This window comes from Bombus pascuorum, chromosome 11 (assembly GCF_905332965.1).
Source record: "Bombus pascuorum chromosome 11, iyBomPasc1.1, whole genome shotgun sequence".
NCBI lineage: Eukaryota > Metazoa > Arthropoda > Insecta > Hymenoptera > Apidae > Bombus > Bombus pascuorum.
Window position 1 is genome coordinate 12,833,332 of NC_083498.1, and position 17,741 is coordinate 12,851,072.

The window sequence follows — 17,741 nt, forward strand, 5'->3', positions numbered from 1 at the left end:
ATCAAAAAAGATGTCCCTTGAATATCGAAAATTCAATGCTATTGTATTTTTCCTAGAATCAAGTATATAAATACTAGATTCTATCATATTCTTTCCATACTTCATACTTTTTACTTAATTTGTTTTAATTTCTATAAATTGTTTAATTTAAAATAAATTTATTTCTAGGGGACAAAGAAAAGGTAGAAGAAGCGTAGAACACTTTGAGCACATTCAGATTTTATTTAGTCGTGTGCGATAGTCTCTGACAGGCATGTTCGTACACAGTGGCTATATCAAAAGACTAGAAACCAGTCTCACTCTTGTCGCTGTATTCACATATTTGCTTTTTTTTTTTTTTTTTTTTTTTCTTTTAACACCGCACTCGAACGATCCTGAATAATTAATCGATACTTGTACGTACTATTAGCACGGATCGGCCAGGTTTGTATCACGCTTGTGTCTTTTTGTTTCATCAAGAAAATATCTATTTTGCATAACACCACCTGTGACAAGGATTTCATACGATTCAATCGTAGATACTTAATAGTTTAATGAAATAAAAGACTCATCGAATTCTTTTTGAGCTTTTTCCTGGCTTATCATCCTCTGAATATTAATTAAAACAACAGAAAATAGGAAAGATACTTGGATTAATGACAAGTTATTGACACCAGGAAAGATATGTGTAAAGGAAGAAGAAGAAAAAAAGAGAAAAATACAAAAATAAGATTGCGAGTCACATCCTTGAATTGCAGAATGCGAGATCGCGTATTTATTTCCTGCGTCATAGACGCAATTTTTGGTGTGGCTGAATGACGTAATTGAATCGTTAATTCGATTCGTAAGCATCAATTTGCCTTGTACATATCTTTATCGCTGACTGATTCTCGGCGCTATCTTAGAAACGCGTGGAATCGAAATGCAATGTGCCGAGAATGCATCGAGACTCCAACATTTTCTGTTGCTTTCATTTTTTCTTTTACAATTTTCTCTATTTTCCCCCAGTTTCTTTGGAATATAAAAATGCCTATCATTTGGGTACATATTTCTCATTATTTCTTCTGTATTTTTCGTCTCCTTTCCATTGATATATAAAAATGCCCATCTTCCAACTATTCTTTTCTTTTCTATTTTATAAATCGCGAGATCCATTCTTCCATTTTTCATCGATTCTATATCTCTGGAATTATCCTAATAAGGTATCGAGATGTAATACAAAAAAGATTGTCAAAATTGAATTCGTACCATCGTCGACTACATCACGTTTCTTTTTCTGAATGGTAAAAGTCGATGAAGGTTGCCTAACTCATCACCAGTCTAACTACCTAGCCATCGACTATTCGTCTAACTTCCCATCTAAAGACTCGACAGTCTTGGAATGAAATCTGCAAGCTCCCGTTTTCAGCTTTGACTCTGTGATCTTAAATATTTTCTTCGTTCAAGGAAATCTCAGTTCCATGTTACTTTGATAGTTTTTGATTTTTCAAGGCATTCATTGCTTCGTATCTTCGCTATACAGTCATTTAGAAGTTTCATTTTTACAGTCGTCCATTATTAACGAATGATTTCGTCGTTCTGTTAACAGTTTCGATTACTACAATTTTCCAAAACCTTCTATGAACTTTTCTTTCTTGTTCCACTATACACACAGTCGTTATATTCTCTAGAGTTTAGTTCTTCATTCTCAATGAATTACTCTCCATTAGTCTTCTGTTATCTCCATAATTCTATTAACAATCTCGATTACCATGATTCTTCAAAATCTTCTATGAACATCAAGAGCTCAAGGTAATCTTTATTTCTTCGTAAATAACTAGTTGCAAGCTAGTATAAATTAGCCGGTAGACACTAGCAACGTCCACCAAAGCTAATCTTAAGAAAATTTGAAATTCTTCATAAAATCTTCCTATTTTTCTTTCATCATTCCGGTATGCTCTCAAGAGTGGTGGACGTAAGCCGTCAAATGAGCAAACATAATTTGTTCCGACTCTTTCTGTCAGGTATCAAAGCTTTCGATCTTGCAGCATCTTCAGGAGTGCTTCTAGCATAAAGTGACCTACTGATTCGATGTCTGACACCTTTGGTTAATGTTCGACCTCCTTTTCTTAAAGAAGCGAATCTTCCTAACGTGGATTTTTCCGCAACTTCTTTTCTGTCTACGTGAGCACAGTTCAAGGTCGTAACAGTGAACTCTATGTCTTTGGGTTCGTAAGAAATGAATTCTTCTACAGGCTCGTCGATGGTGTCACGATCAATCCAGGTCAAACCCATCTCGACCTTTTCAGCCAGGTCTTGCCAGTGTTGCCTATTTTCCATGGTGCCTTCATAGAGAGGCATGATCCATGGAAAAGTGTCCGAGAGGACCTTGTATAAAGGCAGACATATCACGTCGATGAAACCAACTTGCATTTGGGGAAGTTCGTCCTTTCTTTCACGATCCATCATGGCCACTGGTTGTTGATTTAACTGAAGACGTTCTAGATCACCCTGGTCGAAGAATTCATCGGCGACTAGCTTGGCTACGCGGTGTTGTACTTCCCAAGGCTTTGCTATGGCGCTCACGTCGCACGCCGTCATCATCATTCCACACAGCACTGGAAATAGAAAGTGGAAATCGAAGGATGAGAATTTGGTATTTGATATAGTGCTGTCAGTGCGGAGTAATTACAATAGAATTTGGGTTAGGCAATGTTAGAAACGTAGAGTTAGATTGACTGTTAGCTGTTAGGTGGGATAGATTTTATTATAAATATAGTAGATGATGTCGAATCTGAAGTACTGTATACCCAAGTATATATACATATGAATTCGAGATTTGATTTTACTATAGATATAGGAAAATTGGTGTCTATTGAATTTAGCGCACTATGGATTTAAGGTTCTTAGAATTTATTTTATATCATCTCTGGGTATACTGGATATAGGGGAATAGGTGTCTTCTAGATTTAGTTTTTCCACGAGTAAATAGAAAATCATATATAATTAGACGTCAAATTCGGAGACACTATGGAAATGGAGCAATATTTACTTCTTAGATTTCTCTCTATTATAAAGAAATAATAAAATATTAAATTTGATGTCACCCTGCCGGTACAGAACACCAGTTATTAAATTTTCAACTATAAATTTCATTTTCACTATTTATGATATCGCGTTAATACAGATCAACCGAAACCACTCTTCAGATCTCTTTCGTCATATTATAGGATATACGGTAGAGGAAACAGAGGATATACGTAAATGATATATAGATGAATTACTATCTTTTACGGTAATCATTGATAAATTAATCTTACGTTCTTTCTTCTCCTCACTCTGCCAATCGAATTCTCCCTCGTCGATCAGCTCCATGAATCTATTTTTCTTCTTAAAATAAACAGCCAAATCAGTAGAAAGTATCGCACTTTCAACCACCTTCATCACCTTCCTATAATCTTCCATAGACAGGCTCTGAAAGATGTTATTGCTATCCGAATTCAGGATCATGACACATTGATCGAAATGATGATGTTCCATAGTACTTGTTGAATAGAGAATAGCCAATGGCGATTCTGTCTTCATTTGAAACGCGTTATTGGTTCCTCGATGGTCTAAGTCGTGACACAAACAAGCGACTAGGAGTCCAAGAATTTCAAGGTCTGTCATGAACTGTTCCATCTTGCCGGTTTTCAGCATGGCGAACATCGTCTGGGCGACGTTTAGCGCATGCCTCCAATTATGGTACTTGACTGGTCTAAAAATAGTCAAGAAATTTCCATGCTACAGCAGGTTCCACAAGTTACTTTAATATACATTTTCGTTCATTTTTGTCTCGGCATTACTATTAGATTGTGGATGTTGTGCAAATTATAAAATAAAAGGAAATGCAATCTAGACAGAGATTCGATTTGCTGCATAAACATTATAACGAGTACTTTATCTTGAATATTTCGCATGTTGTGTGCATTATGTACATTTTTATATGTACATTTAAATATTTTATAAATACATAAACATCCGCAATCCAATTGTTTGTAATCTTGTTACGGCATTTCACAAATTGTAATGCAATTTTTATAATAATTTCGATAGATAATTAGGGGAGACTCTGCTGACAAAATTTCCAAAACCATTTACCTTTGGGGTATCATGTAACATAGTTTAATTAATTTAACAATTTTCTTACCTATAATTTTTCTTGACACTGAGAACCCATCTGCAGAGAACCTCGTAGGGGATATGAAATTTTTGGATGAGGTCGCATTGCTTGAACATTCTAATTGTAGCTCTACAGGTATCTTCGTCGGTCAAATCGAAGTCAATGAAAGTGAAACTGTACAAATTATAGCATTCCGCGGACGGTATCGTTTCAGAAGTTAATTTCAATGTGTCGTCGTTGCTGGCTGTCGCATGGTAGCTGAGACATTCAAGAGCTACTTTCTGCTTAGCCATCAGCTTACAAGCTGACTCGTACATTTGGGTATTGTGGATTCCAAGGCCGCAGAAAATGGCGAACGCCTCGAAGATCGATACGTCCGAGTCCGTGAAGGATGTTCCGTTGTCCTGTAGATCGATAATATTCGTAAATATTGGATTTTTCAATTGCAAATTATTTAATTTTAATTAAAAAAACTATTAATTTTTCTAATAAAAAATTGAAGATAATCACTCTAATTATCAAAGATTCTCACTCATGAAAACTAAAAAATACAAAAGGATTTGATATAAAAGAAAATGAAGAACAACCTTGTTGATTAATTGAGCAACGCCAATCACAGTTCTCTGTCCATTAACTATTGGCATACAAAGGATACTCTTGATGGGTCCACTACCAGCTTGAACAACGTCCTTCTTCAACCACGTGGTCACGTCTCCAATATTCAAGATCTGACCAGTAGCAGCGACGTATCTTGCGATCTGACCCAGAGGATTCGATAGATCGCTTCCGCTAGGTCTGTAGACTTTAGCTTCCTGAGTCTCGTTGTCCATCTCGAAGATCGTAGTAAATTTATTTGCATCGTTCAATGCCTAGGCATAAAAAGAGAAATTTCGACGCGAAAGGAAAATGAAAAATTACGAATATTAAACGCTATTGATACGTCAAAGACCAAGAGATTTACTCACATGTTGTTGGAAAATATCCTCCATCTCGATGTTGTTACTCTGAGCCGCCAGGAAAGAAGAAAAAGATGATCAGACTTACGAACTCGAGCAACACGTTGCCGGTGTCACTCACCTCTCTCCTCGACAGCGGTTTCCGGCATTCTTGCGTCGACTTTCCCGGTCGTTCGACGATCTTTTCGAGGTGTCCCTGAAACGAAACTTAGGATCTCTTATTACGCTCCTCGCCGACCCTTTCAAAGGGCTCGAGAAATCCTCGCTTTTCTCACAGCTTTACTTATTCTATGCTATTTAACAATCGAGTAGAGAAAATTAGAAATTCGTCAAAATCTGTTTCGTACTTTAATTACTTTAGACACACATCGAGGTTGATTATTCGAATGAACTTACTGCCTCGCCGCAGTCAAGATCTAGAAGATACACGGCACATCTTTCACATTTTAGAAGTTCCTTCGCTTCGGTCATTATTTTCGTGACCAAACATTCCAGATTGTTCTGTTCTTCGAATATGTTTCTAGCAAGATTCAGCAGAATTTGATTTCTTCGGTACTCTTGCACCGATAACTCGAAAAGCTGTGCGTTTTGTATTCCGATTCCGCAAAATGTTAGGTACCTGGAATTAGTTTTTTCATACAGACGTAGAATATGTATGTCGCGATGTTTTTAATTTATTTGAAAGATAGGTAGCCATTTTACTACGATATTCAACGATAAGTATTTTGTATTTTTTCCAATTTTTTCCATCTTGTCTTATTTGTCTCGTCTTTATATTTGTTTCATTTGCCATTAGATTATCGTCTGATAGTCTATAATCTGTATCCACGATAGGAAATGTTTAGCGTAATTCTTTGGCATAACGTAGAGCCCGTAATGTTGCTTTTTACTTTTAACTAGTGGTAACATTCGCTAACCTTTGGAACACCTCCACGTCTCTATCGGTAAACTCGTTACTACCATTAGTCTTGTTTATAATCTGTGCAACACCAATCACGTCTCCCTCGTAATTGCAGATAGGCATAGATAAAATTAACGTTGTCTTGTAACCCGTTCTCATATCGATGGAACTATTGAACCTTGGATCCTAGAAAGGAACATTTATCAATTATCTGTCTTTGTTCTAGAAATGTTTTTATCCAGGATTTTTTCCTTTATTTTTTAAAATTGTCAACCATTCTTATATCCTTAACATTTTACTTATTAATTAATTAATTCTTCTTATCTTTGAAAATTTAATCTCTTTACTATTTTATCGAAGACTGATTCATCGAATCTCTTTCTTATGTATACCTTGTAAGCATCCTTGATGTTGATGATTTCCTTAGTTTGAGCTACATAGCCAGCAATTCCAACTCCAAAAGGAATCTTAATCTCTTCGTTCTTTGCTCGTTGAATGGCTTCCTCCAATTCAGTGTCTTGCGTCACATCGAATAATTTTGCAACTAAATATCTATCCTCCAGAGGTCCTTTAGCCAAAAAAAGGCTTCCACGATCGGCATGCGTGAGCAGGCCGACGTTCACAAGGATCTTATGACAAAGAACGTTGATATCCAGCTCGTTCGCCACATCCCTGATCAACTCCATGAACAAATCGCTCTCATCCAACCTGTTGAGCTCTTCTCTTCGTCCTACCAACGAGGTGTAAGTCCTGGATTTAACATACACGATCATATCTTATAGGTATTCTGATTTTTTCTTCGTTCTACGAATGAAGATTTTCACTCTTTAGCAAACCGTTGATGATAAAGGTGAACTAAAGTAAAAATTCATTTTTTTTTAATAAATTTTCATTCTTAGTAGATTGAAGATATTTATGTAAATCGCAATATTTTTATAAACGCAATTATAGGGAATAAGTAACTGTAATCTAAGTACAATAGATACCTAAACGAGGTAGAACGTATTTGTTTATTTGAAAAATATTCATAGTCCTCGGGCACAAGTTTCTTTGAAGATTTACGTATAACGTCGAAAAGATTAAAAAGTTTTTAAAATAGAAAAGATTAAAAAGACGTTAAGTCACCTGCTGGGACTTCTACTGCGTTTCGCCGGTGAACTGGAGGCCAGCCAACTCTGGAACAGGTCAGAGGTGACACTGTTCCGTTTGCTTCGACTCAGAAGGTTCTCCTGTTGGTGTACGTTCTTCAGTGGTGATTTGGTTTGAACCACAGTCATACCCTGAAGTCGTTGACGAAGCTCGAGGCTCGCGTTCTCGCGAAACCAGGCCTCCGCCGCGTCCGGATGCGCCTCGAGGTACCTTTTGGGAAAAATATCGTAACAAAGATGTACTGTTTTTAGCTTACTGCCTACGATGTTTATTAATATGCCGATCCACGTTAAGAAATAAAATATTCAAAAGCAACATGAAATTTTATAAAATAAATGTATAGATTAGCGACAACGAACAATATTCAAGTATAAGAACAAAATATTTACCTACCTGCCAACTTTTTCCATAGTGAGACTATCGTCCTCGTCGTACTCGTGTATCGTATCTTGGCAGGTGATCCTCTTGCTTCTGCATATCCTGTCCTTCAGGACAATTTCGCTGTCCTTCGTATCAGTCTTAATGCTGGTGCTTAAAGGTAATTTTGATTCTTCCTGCGTCTTCGTCTTATCAGGATCATCGCAGGGGACAACGGGTGGTTCCAGTTGCTCGGGATTCAGCGAGCACACCAGGTGACACTTGCTTCGCTCTGCCGTCTTCGAGGACATTGGTTTCGTTGAAATTTTCATTGTCTCGAACTTCTTTAAGTTATCATTCCGGTCCACCTATGTGATTTTTTTAATATCATATTACAACCTTTATAGTATCATTTTTATAACTTCTTCTAGTTGTTTACAATAACCGTTTATGAGAATCCCTAGTACGTAGTTACTTTTTAGTTTTCAGCATGTAATTTATTAACCATGTCATTTCACTTTAAACTCGTTCATCGATGATTACTATTGTATATTCACTAATTATCTGCATTTAAAGTTTTTTACCATTTAAGTATTTATGTCTTTCAATAATATTTTCTTCATTTTCACTCGTTATTTCTCTGCTTGGTCCTTGATAAGTCAATAAACATAACAATTAATTAATAGTAATTATTAAATAATTTAACTTGTCATCCTTTGTTTCTTCATTTTCTTTCATTTCCCTTTTTTTTGCATCTTTTTTAGTGGGATTATCGTACCTCTGTGTGTTTCACCTCCGGCAGCTCTTCGTCCACCTCGTCTTCAGACTCCATATCATCTTACGTCTGAATTAATTAGCATTGAGCACGATGGTATAGCTGCGCTGCAAGGCTTTAACGTGCGGAGTCCTCGGGAGAACGAGGTGAGAGGACACTTCGCATTGTAACCCCCTCGCTTTGTTAAACTTTACGGGCTCTTCGGACCGTGCTGCGAGTCCCAGAGACACCAAGCCTGAAACCAGTTAGTTATTCCTTTCGCTCAGAATGTCGCTACCCCCGTCCCCTCGCCCCCTCACCATTCTTGATAACAGAATTCACCGTTGTACTTTGCTCACCCCGTTTCTGTATTCATGAAACTTATGAAATTCGCGGGAGACAGACGATTAAAAGTAAAGTTGTAAATAGTCGTGATTAACCCTTTGCACGTGATGAGGTATATTTTAACAGCTTTTCATTATCTGCACAAGGCAACTTTTGAAAAGAATAATGGATTTTTCGAAAAATTATGTTTTGACTTTTTGATGCGCTATTAGTATGAATTTTAATTAGCTAGCTTTTCTTCACATGGAAAATGGTACGAGAATTTGGGAGGTATATTTGCGGGACTATTTTTATAAGTTTCCTCGCGATAAGAGTGGTATAAAGAATTATAGAAAATAATATTTCGATGGGAATACTTTTGTTGTATTTTTTTTTTATGATTTTTAACGATATAATTTAGAAATAAAATGCCCATGCATAAATATTAATATATATGTAATTTTATACGTAGAATTCTTTTTACAGTTGTTTAGATATATAGAATTATGCATAGAATATTTACGGCGTACAATCATTTTTACGATTCATACTTCATAATTTAATTTTGTTACATTTTAATGATTTTCACGAATTTTTTTAACGATCTTCTGAATCTCCTTTTCTACGTAGAAAAGCGTTATGAAAAAGGATCGTGCTATCTTTCATCGCGAACGTGTCTTGTGTAACTTGGAGACTCGTCCTATCCCGTTCCATCTCTCAAGGATCGAACGGAACGACTCTCACGGGAAATTCACGTCTAATCGCAGAATTATGAAATTGCGCGATTTGATATTCAACGGGCCGTTCGTCGTCCCCATGCTACGGCTTTCCGAAAATAACCGCTTGCAGCGAAGAACGTTGCGACCATCCGTTACATCGACGTCTACTTTCGTCCGCGATACTACCCTTTTGTAACTCTCCCCCCCCCCACAATCGTGCGAGAAACGAAGAAACCCAACGTCTCTTTCATTTACACTTTTTCTTAATTCTCCCCATTTTTTAAAAAGAGGAAAGAATTTTAAACAACTTTAGAGAGAACTTTTACTCAATACTCTAAAATTTACTCCTATATTCACAATTTTTAATTTGATTCTTAACTCTTTCTTTGTGTAAAAGAAGCTTGAAAGAATTTAAAAAAGAATTCCAAAACTCACCGGTGCTTAATCGACAATTTTCTTCTCAAATCCTTGCATCCTCCTTCGACGAAAGTTTCAAAAAAATTCTATCTCCGATACACTATCTTCCTTATATAACATTCAAAGGTAGGATTTCATCGAAGAGCGCCTTTGTTTGATCAACGTGGAACCTCGATAAGATTATCGTAGATAGTCGAATTGCTAATTTTTTGTTGTGCTTAATCGAAGTACGTTGATATTATTATTATACTGCGAAAGAGATCGACAAGGCTACGTCGAAGTCTCTTTAACAGTTCGTCCTCTTCAACGGCGTCCTTTAAGTATGCACCGTTGGTTTTTGCTGCATCCCTGGATCTTCACTGGGCCGAGAATTAATCGTTTGTGCATCCGGCCGTTTTCTTCGATCCTTAATAATAACTTAGTGAAGAATCGACGTAACGATCTTCCAAAGTTAACTCCGAGTCGATGTCTTCCCTCCTCTTTAGTTTCGTTGAAATTCAGAATACGAGAATTAACGAAGATTCAGTAGAAAAGATCCCTTTTAATCGGACATTGCTTGATTTTTAATTTTTATTGTTACTTTTATATGAATATTTAGGATCCCGATCTTGTTCCGGAATTTTTAGTTTTGTGACAAATTCATGGTAACATATAGAAAGTTTAAGATCCATTTTTCAAAAAATTTAGCGGAAAATGTGACTCTTAATTTGATTTCGTTACTTTTAGCTTCTTTCTGCTAAAAAGTTTCTTTTAAAAGTTATTGTAGAATGAAACTTTTTATTCTGTATGAAAAATTTTAATGTAAAGTAGTGTTTTTGATTAGACCACGAATAATCTTTATTTTCCAATGGGAATTTAACCTTCCTCCCGAATATTCAAAATACTTGGACACCGTGAAGTACCATTTCTAGTTGAACAACTGTCTCTAGTTACAAGTAGTACGTTTCTTGAGACTTCTATCCTTGAATTTTCAATCCAGCGTTCTTAGATCACAATTTTTCTGTGAAAACTTACTTCCTTTATACCTTGGAGATCTTATCGTGGACGGCTCAGATCTTCTAAGGTTCGTTAGTAGAGGGGCCCTTTTTAGTCAGACACTGATCGATGCTCGTTTTCGAATCGTAGTTTAGGCAAATCGGAAATGGAACTTACTTCGTTCTCAGACGTCTTGTGGCTGCCCAAATCTTTAGATCTTCGCTTCAAACTTATACAAACACTTGGTAGATTGTATCCTTTCTAGTCAAACGTTGATGGAGGCTTGTTAAGTTAAATTGGAAATTAAACTTGTTTAGTCCTCTCTTTAGTAGTAGTAGTAATATGTTTTCAAACTATCTCAAATCTTCCAAACTTTGTTTCAAACTTGTAAAAAGTATGATTTTTAAATTAAACGTCAATAGATAACCATTTTTGAATTCTAGCTGGAGTAAGTCTATCAGAGATAAAGATGCTTATTTCTTGACTTCCTTATATATTTCCCAGCTATCTCAAACCTTTCGAGCTTCGTTTCAAACTCGTGAGAAATATCGTTTTCGAATTCTGGTTGAAGTAAATCAGAGATCAAGTTTACTTTCCTCCATTTTTGGTTTCGTAACACACAATCATGAAACTACCTTGTGGCTGTTCAAACTTTCTAATGTTTATGTCAATAATTATTATGTTTTTAGTCAGACGTTGGTTGACTAGTTTTCAAACTAGTAATCTTGAGAAAATCTCTCAGTAGGGAGGATCGTTTTTAGTCAGACATCGATGATCGTTTTCAAATCATAACTCGTTTCTTTCGCTCTTGATTTCGTAACCCACTGTCAGAGTACTTCGTGTACACCTCTGAAAATCTTCGCTCTAAACTTACAAGAACCTCCAGTAACGAGTGTCGTTTATAGTCAATCGTCGACTAATCTTAATTCCAAACCGTTAGCTTATATTCTACGTTCATTTTCCTCTCGTTTAATTTAATATAAATCGGACTTATTTTCCTTCCTTAATTTCCTAATTATTAATACGTTCTTAAACTCAATCGCAATCTCATTCTCAAATCTTCGAATCTTCGAATCTTCGTTTCCAAGCTTCTAAATAGTAGCGTTTCTAATTGAGCGACAATCAACTTCGATAGACAATTGTTTTCCGACTTAAACTAAAGCCAGATAGAAATCAAGCCCGAGCAAATCGCGCGACAGGCATCCACGTCACTATCCGCTTTCCGTTATAGTAATCAAGCTGATCCCATGGTCTTCGAATCGATCTCGAGGCGGTCCTCGTTGCATCGTGCATGCTGTCCGTCCTGCTCTTCATGATCCCGCTGCCGGTGCTCCCGGAACAGTGTCACCAGCCTCGACTACGTTCGTGCACTGCGTCAACCGATCCTTCACCTAAACTTATCTAACCTCATGTAACCGACGCTCGATCCACCTTTCGATGTAATCCTTTCAAAACAATTTCCTTCGAATAATCTCCGTAATAATCTATAATTTTCATTCGATCTTCGTTTCACTAGCGATCAATTTATACATTTTCACGTTAGTCAAATCGAGATCGCTGATGTTCCAAACCAATCATTTACTCTCATCGATCGATAATATATTTATTCACCCAATTTTTCAATGCAGCTTCTTAATCGAAAGCACACACTGTGTCACCTATAAATACATCTAAGAGTTAAAACAGACTGGACAATAAAATTAGTCGTTTCTCGTTAATGTCTCACGAAGGAAGCATTCCAAATACAAATATAACAAAGATGAGGAGAGATACGTGGCTTTTAAAGAAGGCGTTAGGCTAGTCCATCCCTAGAATTCTCTATAATCGTCTCTTATCGATGGCTTTTCACATGGCGAAGAATCTCGATAGAAAATAGCCACGTATTTTTCCACTCTTATCGACGATAATCGTACGGTGAATCATGGGCTGGTCACGCACATGTCGTCGATAGTATGTACGATCGACTAGATAACGCAGCAGACAACCGTGAATATCGAAGGGAAAGGCGACTGGACCGGTCGAAAGCTCCGAGCTTACTGAAGCCAGGCTAGCCGACGAGGTGTTGGTGGAACACGAGCCTTTCTTTGTGTTCGCGGTGGTTGTACGTGTGGGCGTGTATCTTCTGCTGTGTCTGTGTGCTCGTATGTGCGCTTGTGCGCCGCTGGAACGCGGAAACTGGTGCGCCAGCTCCGATCTTCCACCGTGCAAGTCTCTGTCCATGACGAGTCGCGTTTCTCTCCGCCTTTGTGTTTGAATAACTCACACATCGATCCTTGTTTCTGTATTAGCGACGTGTCAGTGAGTATGTACGTTGTCGAGTGTGTACGTGCGTATAGATTCGTCGGTGATCGCCTTTTCACTGGCTTCCGAGTGTAATCGTGTATCAAGCTGGGAAACGTTAGCTCGTGTCTTTGTGTGAGAGTATGTAGGTCTCGTGTCATGGATGTTACGTCTATAGCTGTGTATTTTCTTTTTGTAGGGGCGTTATGTGTACGAGTTTGTTTGCCATGATGCGTGTACGGATAGAGTAGGAATTATTGTGTTTGCGTGTGTTTGTATGGGGATGATACAGTGACGTCTTTTGCTTGATTCTGAGGAAAGGAATGGGAACGAGTATGCACGGGGTAGGATGTATCGCGTGTGAGAGGTGACAGTTGGAAATCTACGTATAGTTTTGGTTGTCTTTGCGTGCAGCCACGTATCGAAGGGAGTTACATCATTGGGTCTGCTCGGCTAAGTAGAATGCACCCGGCTTGGGTCAGACGTAGTGCGAGAGCTTGGTTACTTGATATTGCATTTAAGAGTAGAAACACCGATCTGCGATATGTTAGGATGACTATACCATGTATGAATAATCGTAGTTTACCTGTCCTTTGACAATTAGCTAATAGTAATCCACGAATTTGTTCGATATATTTGATTTAGGTTTCAAATAAAGAAAAAATTAAATTATTTTGGGTAATATAAAAGGATTGTGTATGTCATGGTTAAAATTGCGTAATAAAAATAAATAATTATATACGTACGATCGTCTTTTTATTTCAATAAAGTTAACATTCATTTTATCCCTAGGTATTTATAAATATCAATTTCTTATTCAAACAAGACCGGACGAGGAATTCATACTTCGTAATTAATATAAAATTCATGACACAAAATGTCGGGAAAAGTAAAAGAATTCAATTAACAAGATCGAACGTAAGAACTTAACAAATTCTTCGTATCGGACCAACTACTATTTCAAACAGCTAGAAATCTGAACGATATTTCACGGTAGTTTATTCTTCTTTCAGTTATGTGAGATTACATAAATATTGGTAAGAATTTTTATTAGTTTCGTAAAATAAATATTTAAAAATTCTGAAATACTTAGGAACGTACATTACAATGTTGAGAAAGGTCACAATTTCTAGACTCGATATCGTCATATATTTTTCAATAAAAAGAAGGTTCACTTCCCTCGTAATCCTACACGGTCCCTAAATTTAACTTCCCCCTCGATTTTTCTGCTTTCAATTGGTGCAATATTATCGTCAACATCAAAGCCTACGCTTGTTTCTTAATACAATAAAAACACGTGAAAACCTTCTGCGATATATCCCCTGAAAATTTACTTTCCTCATCCACTTTCCAATCATCAATGATATCAAGAACATCGAAGAAACCAATATCAACGAGATCTAAGTCATCCGTGTTCGTCCCCAACTTCTAATCCCTTAACCCAAACACGCCAGTCAGTAGAGAATTCCCACCAAAACGGGCCAAACACAAATCACTGCGAGCATCGCCCCATAAGCGCATCCTCGTGTTTCCCATCCACGTGTACACGTCCACACGGTCACGGTCTGTCTCGCGTATACACATCCAAATTCACGTATAGCTGCTCGAATCGATATAGCGAAGTCATAAAATTGATCCGATATTAAGCTTTTTACAATGTAGCTCGAGAGAGATTCAGGAAAATGCGTAGTCAAATACTTACGTATGTAAACACGCGACTAACATTCAATTCCCAAGAAACAAACGACTTCCATAAGTAAATTTTATAAAGTGTTTGTAACGTTATCATTTTTCTGTACATTTGAATTTATGCGGTCGATTGATGTGTCCATATAATATTATGAATTTCACATCTTAATTATTATACTTAGTGCAGTTACCTATACTACTTTATGAAAAGTAGAAAGGACATATTTCTTGTATCAATTGGTAGCAGAGACGTAGGAAATCTCGAGGATGAAGCGATAATTATCTTCTCGATTGTTCGCTTATTATTTTATTACGCTAACAGAGAAAGCTAATGTCTATTACAATACGTTGTTAGTAAATTATAACAGCAAGTTTAAGATATATCTAATATATATCCTCCAATTCATCCGTTCTAAATTCTTTCTTGTATTATCAGCTTCTCGAAAAACCTTAATTCCTTGATGTACGACTTTGCCATATTTCTTCTCCCAACTATACGCACACATCACCAAATTCAGAAAGCAACGTGGTCGCGCTCGCGCGAATTGCAATGGACCAGGTTAGGCGCGAACTTTCCACGGGGGTTATGCGTGCGCCCGTAGCCAAGGCACACAGACACATCCATCGTTCGTGTGCCCGCCTCGGGAATAGCTGGAAGATCGATAACGGAGTACGAGTCCCGGACGCAGCATCTCCCGTGTCTGCTCGCGCGATTTTCCACCGAAAATTTCTCAGAGCGCCGCCGATAGCCGGCGTGCTCCATCGATTTGACGCCGTTCTCCGTCGGCTAACCGTTCCCAGACGTTTTGTTTAGACGCTTCTCCATCACGTTCGCGTTTCTTCGTTTCTAGTTATAGAGATTTGGTAGGTTGATTCTCATACTTTGAGCAAGGTTGTTGAGGCATGTCGTGGGCGGAGGTTGATTTAGATGTTGGCTGGCTGTGGAGGATAGAAGTTCGTTTGGCGAAATTGTTGTAGTTCGCAGTTAGTAAATTGTACATGTTAACGAAAAATATCTACGCGAAACATTCTTTTTAAGTTGCTTAATAGTTGCGAATATTTATCTGCGATTTTTTCCTTATTATACGATCAATGACAGAGTGGACTAAATTAAAGAAATAGAGAGGGACGGATTGCGTTATAAGGGCATAGATTGGAAAGAAAGGAAAGCAGAGTGGGATAAGAAAGAAGAGGAGAAAGGGGAGGAAGGAAAGGAGGCAGAATATAAAAAAAGGGAGAGAAGGTAGTAAAATAGCAAAGGCAGGAAGGGAAGAAACCGAGATAACAAAATGGGTAAAGGGAAGGAAGCAGAGTAGCAAGGAAGCGAAGTAACGAAAAATGGGTCGAAAAAAAAAAAGGAAAATGGGACGGGGGAAAGCTAAGAGGAGAGTTTCTCTTGGGAGGAAGGTAAGATAGAGAGGGATGAAAAGATTGGAAGCGAATAGAAAAAACAAATAAAAATAAGAGGTAGGAAGGAAGAAGGAAGGGAAAAAACAGGAGACGAAGGTCTTATAAATTTTGTTTAAACCTTAAGGAACGCAGGAAAGTTTGGCGACGCACGACAAACACACACACACACAAAGATCGTTTGTTACGCGATGGCATAAGTTTTACACGAATGTTACTTGAACCTTCTTTTCCTCCGGTATTATATATTCTATTGTAGGTACGAGACACGTGATTAAGGTTCACTTCGTATGTAAAACATGTTCTGGGAACGTGGTCGATCAGAGTTTCGAAATTCAACCTGCTAGGGTACGCAAATGCGTCTAACTTTATTCTCCTTCTTTTTCGCACATATCTAGCGAGAGATAAATTTTTATCAACGCGTAGTAGCCGCTTCAAAATTCTATAAAACTGCTTATCAATTTCTGTAACGAAACATACAAACGTTTTTGCCGACTCTCTAAGAGGATTCTCCGTGTCTTCTTTAAAGCGAATAAATTCGAGGACCTTTGATATTTTTAACATTAAATAGTATAATTAAAAATTATAATACAATTAAACAAAAATAAGGAAAAAGAAGGAAAAATAGCGCAGGAGGTGGCGTGGCGTATCGTTTTTCAATAAATTATTCGCCCGCATGCGTGTCTGGCTCATGCTGTGCCGTTTAAGCGCTCCGGGTGTTTCGTATCTCGCCCCATAAGGCGAGCTACAAATTATATCTCGAGGACACACAGGTAAGCTATCGATTCCGACCACGCTACTCGCGCCATCCTTCTTTTTCTCCCGTTCGACGGCCGTTTGTCTTACCGCAAGTTTACGTTCCCTCAGCGTGCTCGTGAATTAAAAATCGATGCCACCGTTACTAAGGTTCGCGCCTCGTAAATTTTGATCATCTGACGCGTGTTTCCTAAAACCGTGCTTTTTTGTTTTTTCTATTTTTTATTCGAGTATTTCATTCAAACATTTGAAACACTATGCAAGTTTTCGTAAGGGTTCGTAAGAAAAACAGATCTTTCCAAATTTTCGACTTTTTCTTAAAAAAAATTGAAAAGTATCGAACAGAAATTAAAGATGCTAGATTATTTTCCTGCTTCTCTAGAAGAAGACAAACGTGGACAAGGTTTATTTTTATCGTAAGCCCTTCGTATCGGTATAAAAGAGTACATACTAAAATAAAGTACAATATTTGTGTAGACAAAGAGTATAAATCTTCTGGATGGTGTTCCAAACGTTTAGATTGCGATTTAAAGGAAACAGTGTACATATACGAATACTAAGATCGTGTTGTAGATTTTTCCCACGACTTTTCCGCTCTTTTCTTCCTGAATAAAGATCCAGCAGGTTATGACTTTTTCGTTTTAGATTCGAAAATTAATCAAGGATTTCGTTGGTTAGGTACGCGAAAGTTTGAACCACGAAATTACAGATAGAAGATATCGAGGTTTGGAAATTGTTATTGCTTCGCCCGTTGTAGGGTGTAGCAAATATCGTAGTATAGGTATAGGACCCGATGAATTTGTTTCATCGTTGTAAATTGTTTTACCTTGGAGGATTGAAAATGGTGTGTACCATTTGTGGAGTTTAATAAGTTTTCTATAGGTTGAGGGTTGTTAGATAGCTTTCTTTGAGTTGGCCTTTTCAAGTATGCATAGAA

General features: G+C 37.4%; 1 protein-coding gene across 1 annotated transcript; it reads right to left on the minus strand.

Moving 5' to 3' along the window:
- Window positions 1-202: 202 nt before the first annotated feature.
- On the minus strand, window positions 203-10,680 carry LOC132911939 (cGMP-specific 3',5'-cyclic phosphodiesterase-like). The gene is made up of 13 exons (XM_060968989.1): window positions 9,716-10,680; window positions 8,262-8,493; window positions 7,520-7,851; window positions 7,103-7,336; window positions 6,370-6,727; window positions 5,994-6,163; window positions 5,473-5,695; window positions 5,198-5,272; window positions 5,086-5,124; window positions 4,708-4,989; window positions 4,148-4,524; window positions 3,279-3,715; window positions 203-2,576 (listed from the first exon to the last, which is right to left on the minus strand). Exons 2-13 carry the CDS (start codon window positions 8,313-8,315, stop codon window positions 1,942-1,944), a joined length of 3,216 nt encoding a protein of 1,071 aa, XP_060824972.1. The 5' UTR covers window positions 8,316-8,493; window positions 9,716-10,680; the 3' UTR covers window positions 203-1,941.
- Window positions 10,681-17,741: the final 7,061 nt, after the last annotated feature.

Bases quoted from the DNA above. Each gene is read 5' to 3' on its own strand.
- LOC132911939 (XM_060968989.1), bottom strand. From the start codon at position 8,315: ATGGAGTCTGAAGACGAGGTGGACGAAGAGCTGCCGGAGGTGAAACAC. The intron at 7,852-8,261 runs GTACGATAATCC...AAAATCACATAG, and splicing joins CGGAGGTGAAACACACAGAG to GTGGACCGGAATGATAACTT. The intron at 4,525-4,707 runs GTTGTTCTTCAT...ATCGATCTACAG, and splicing joins TTGCTCAATTAATCAACAAG to GACAACGGAACATCCTTCAC.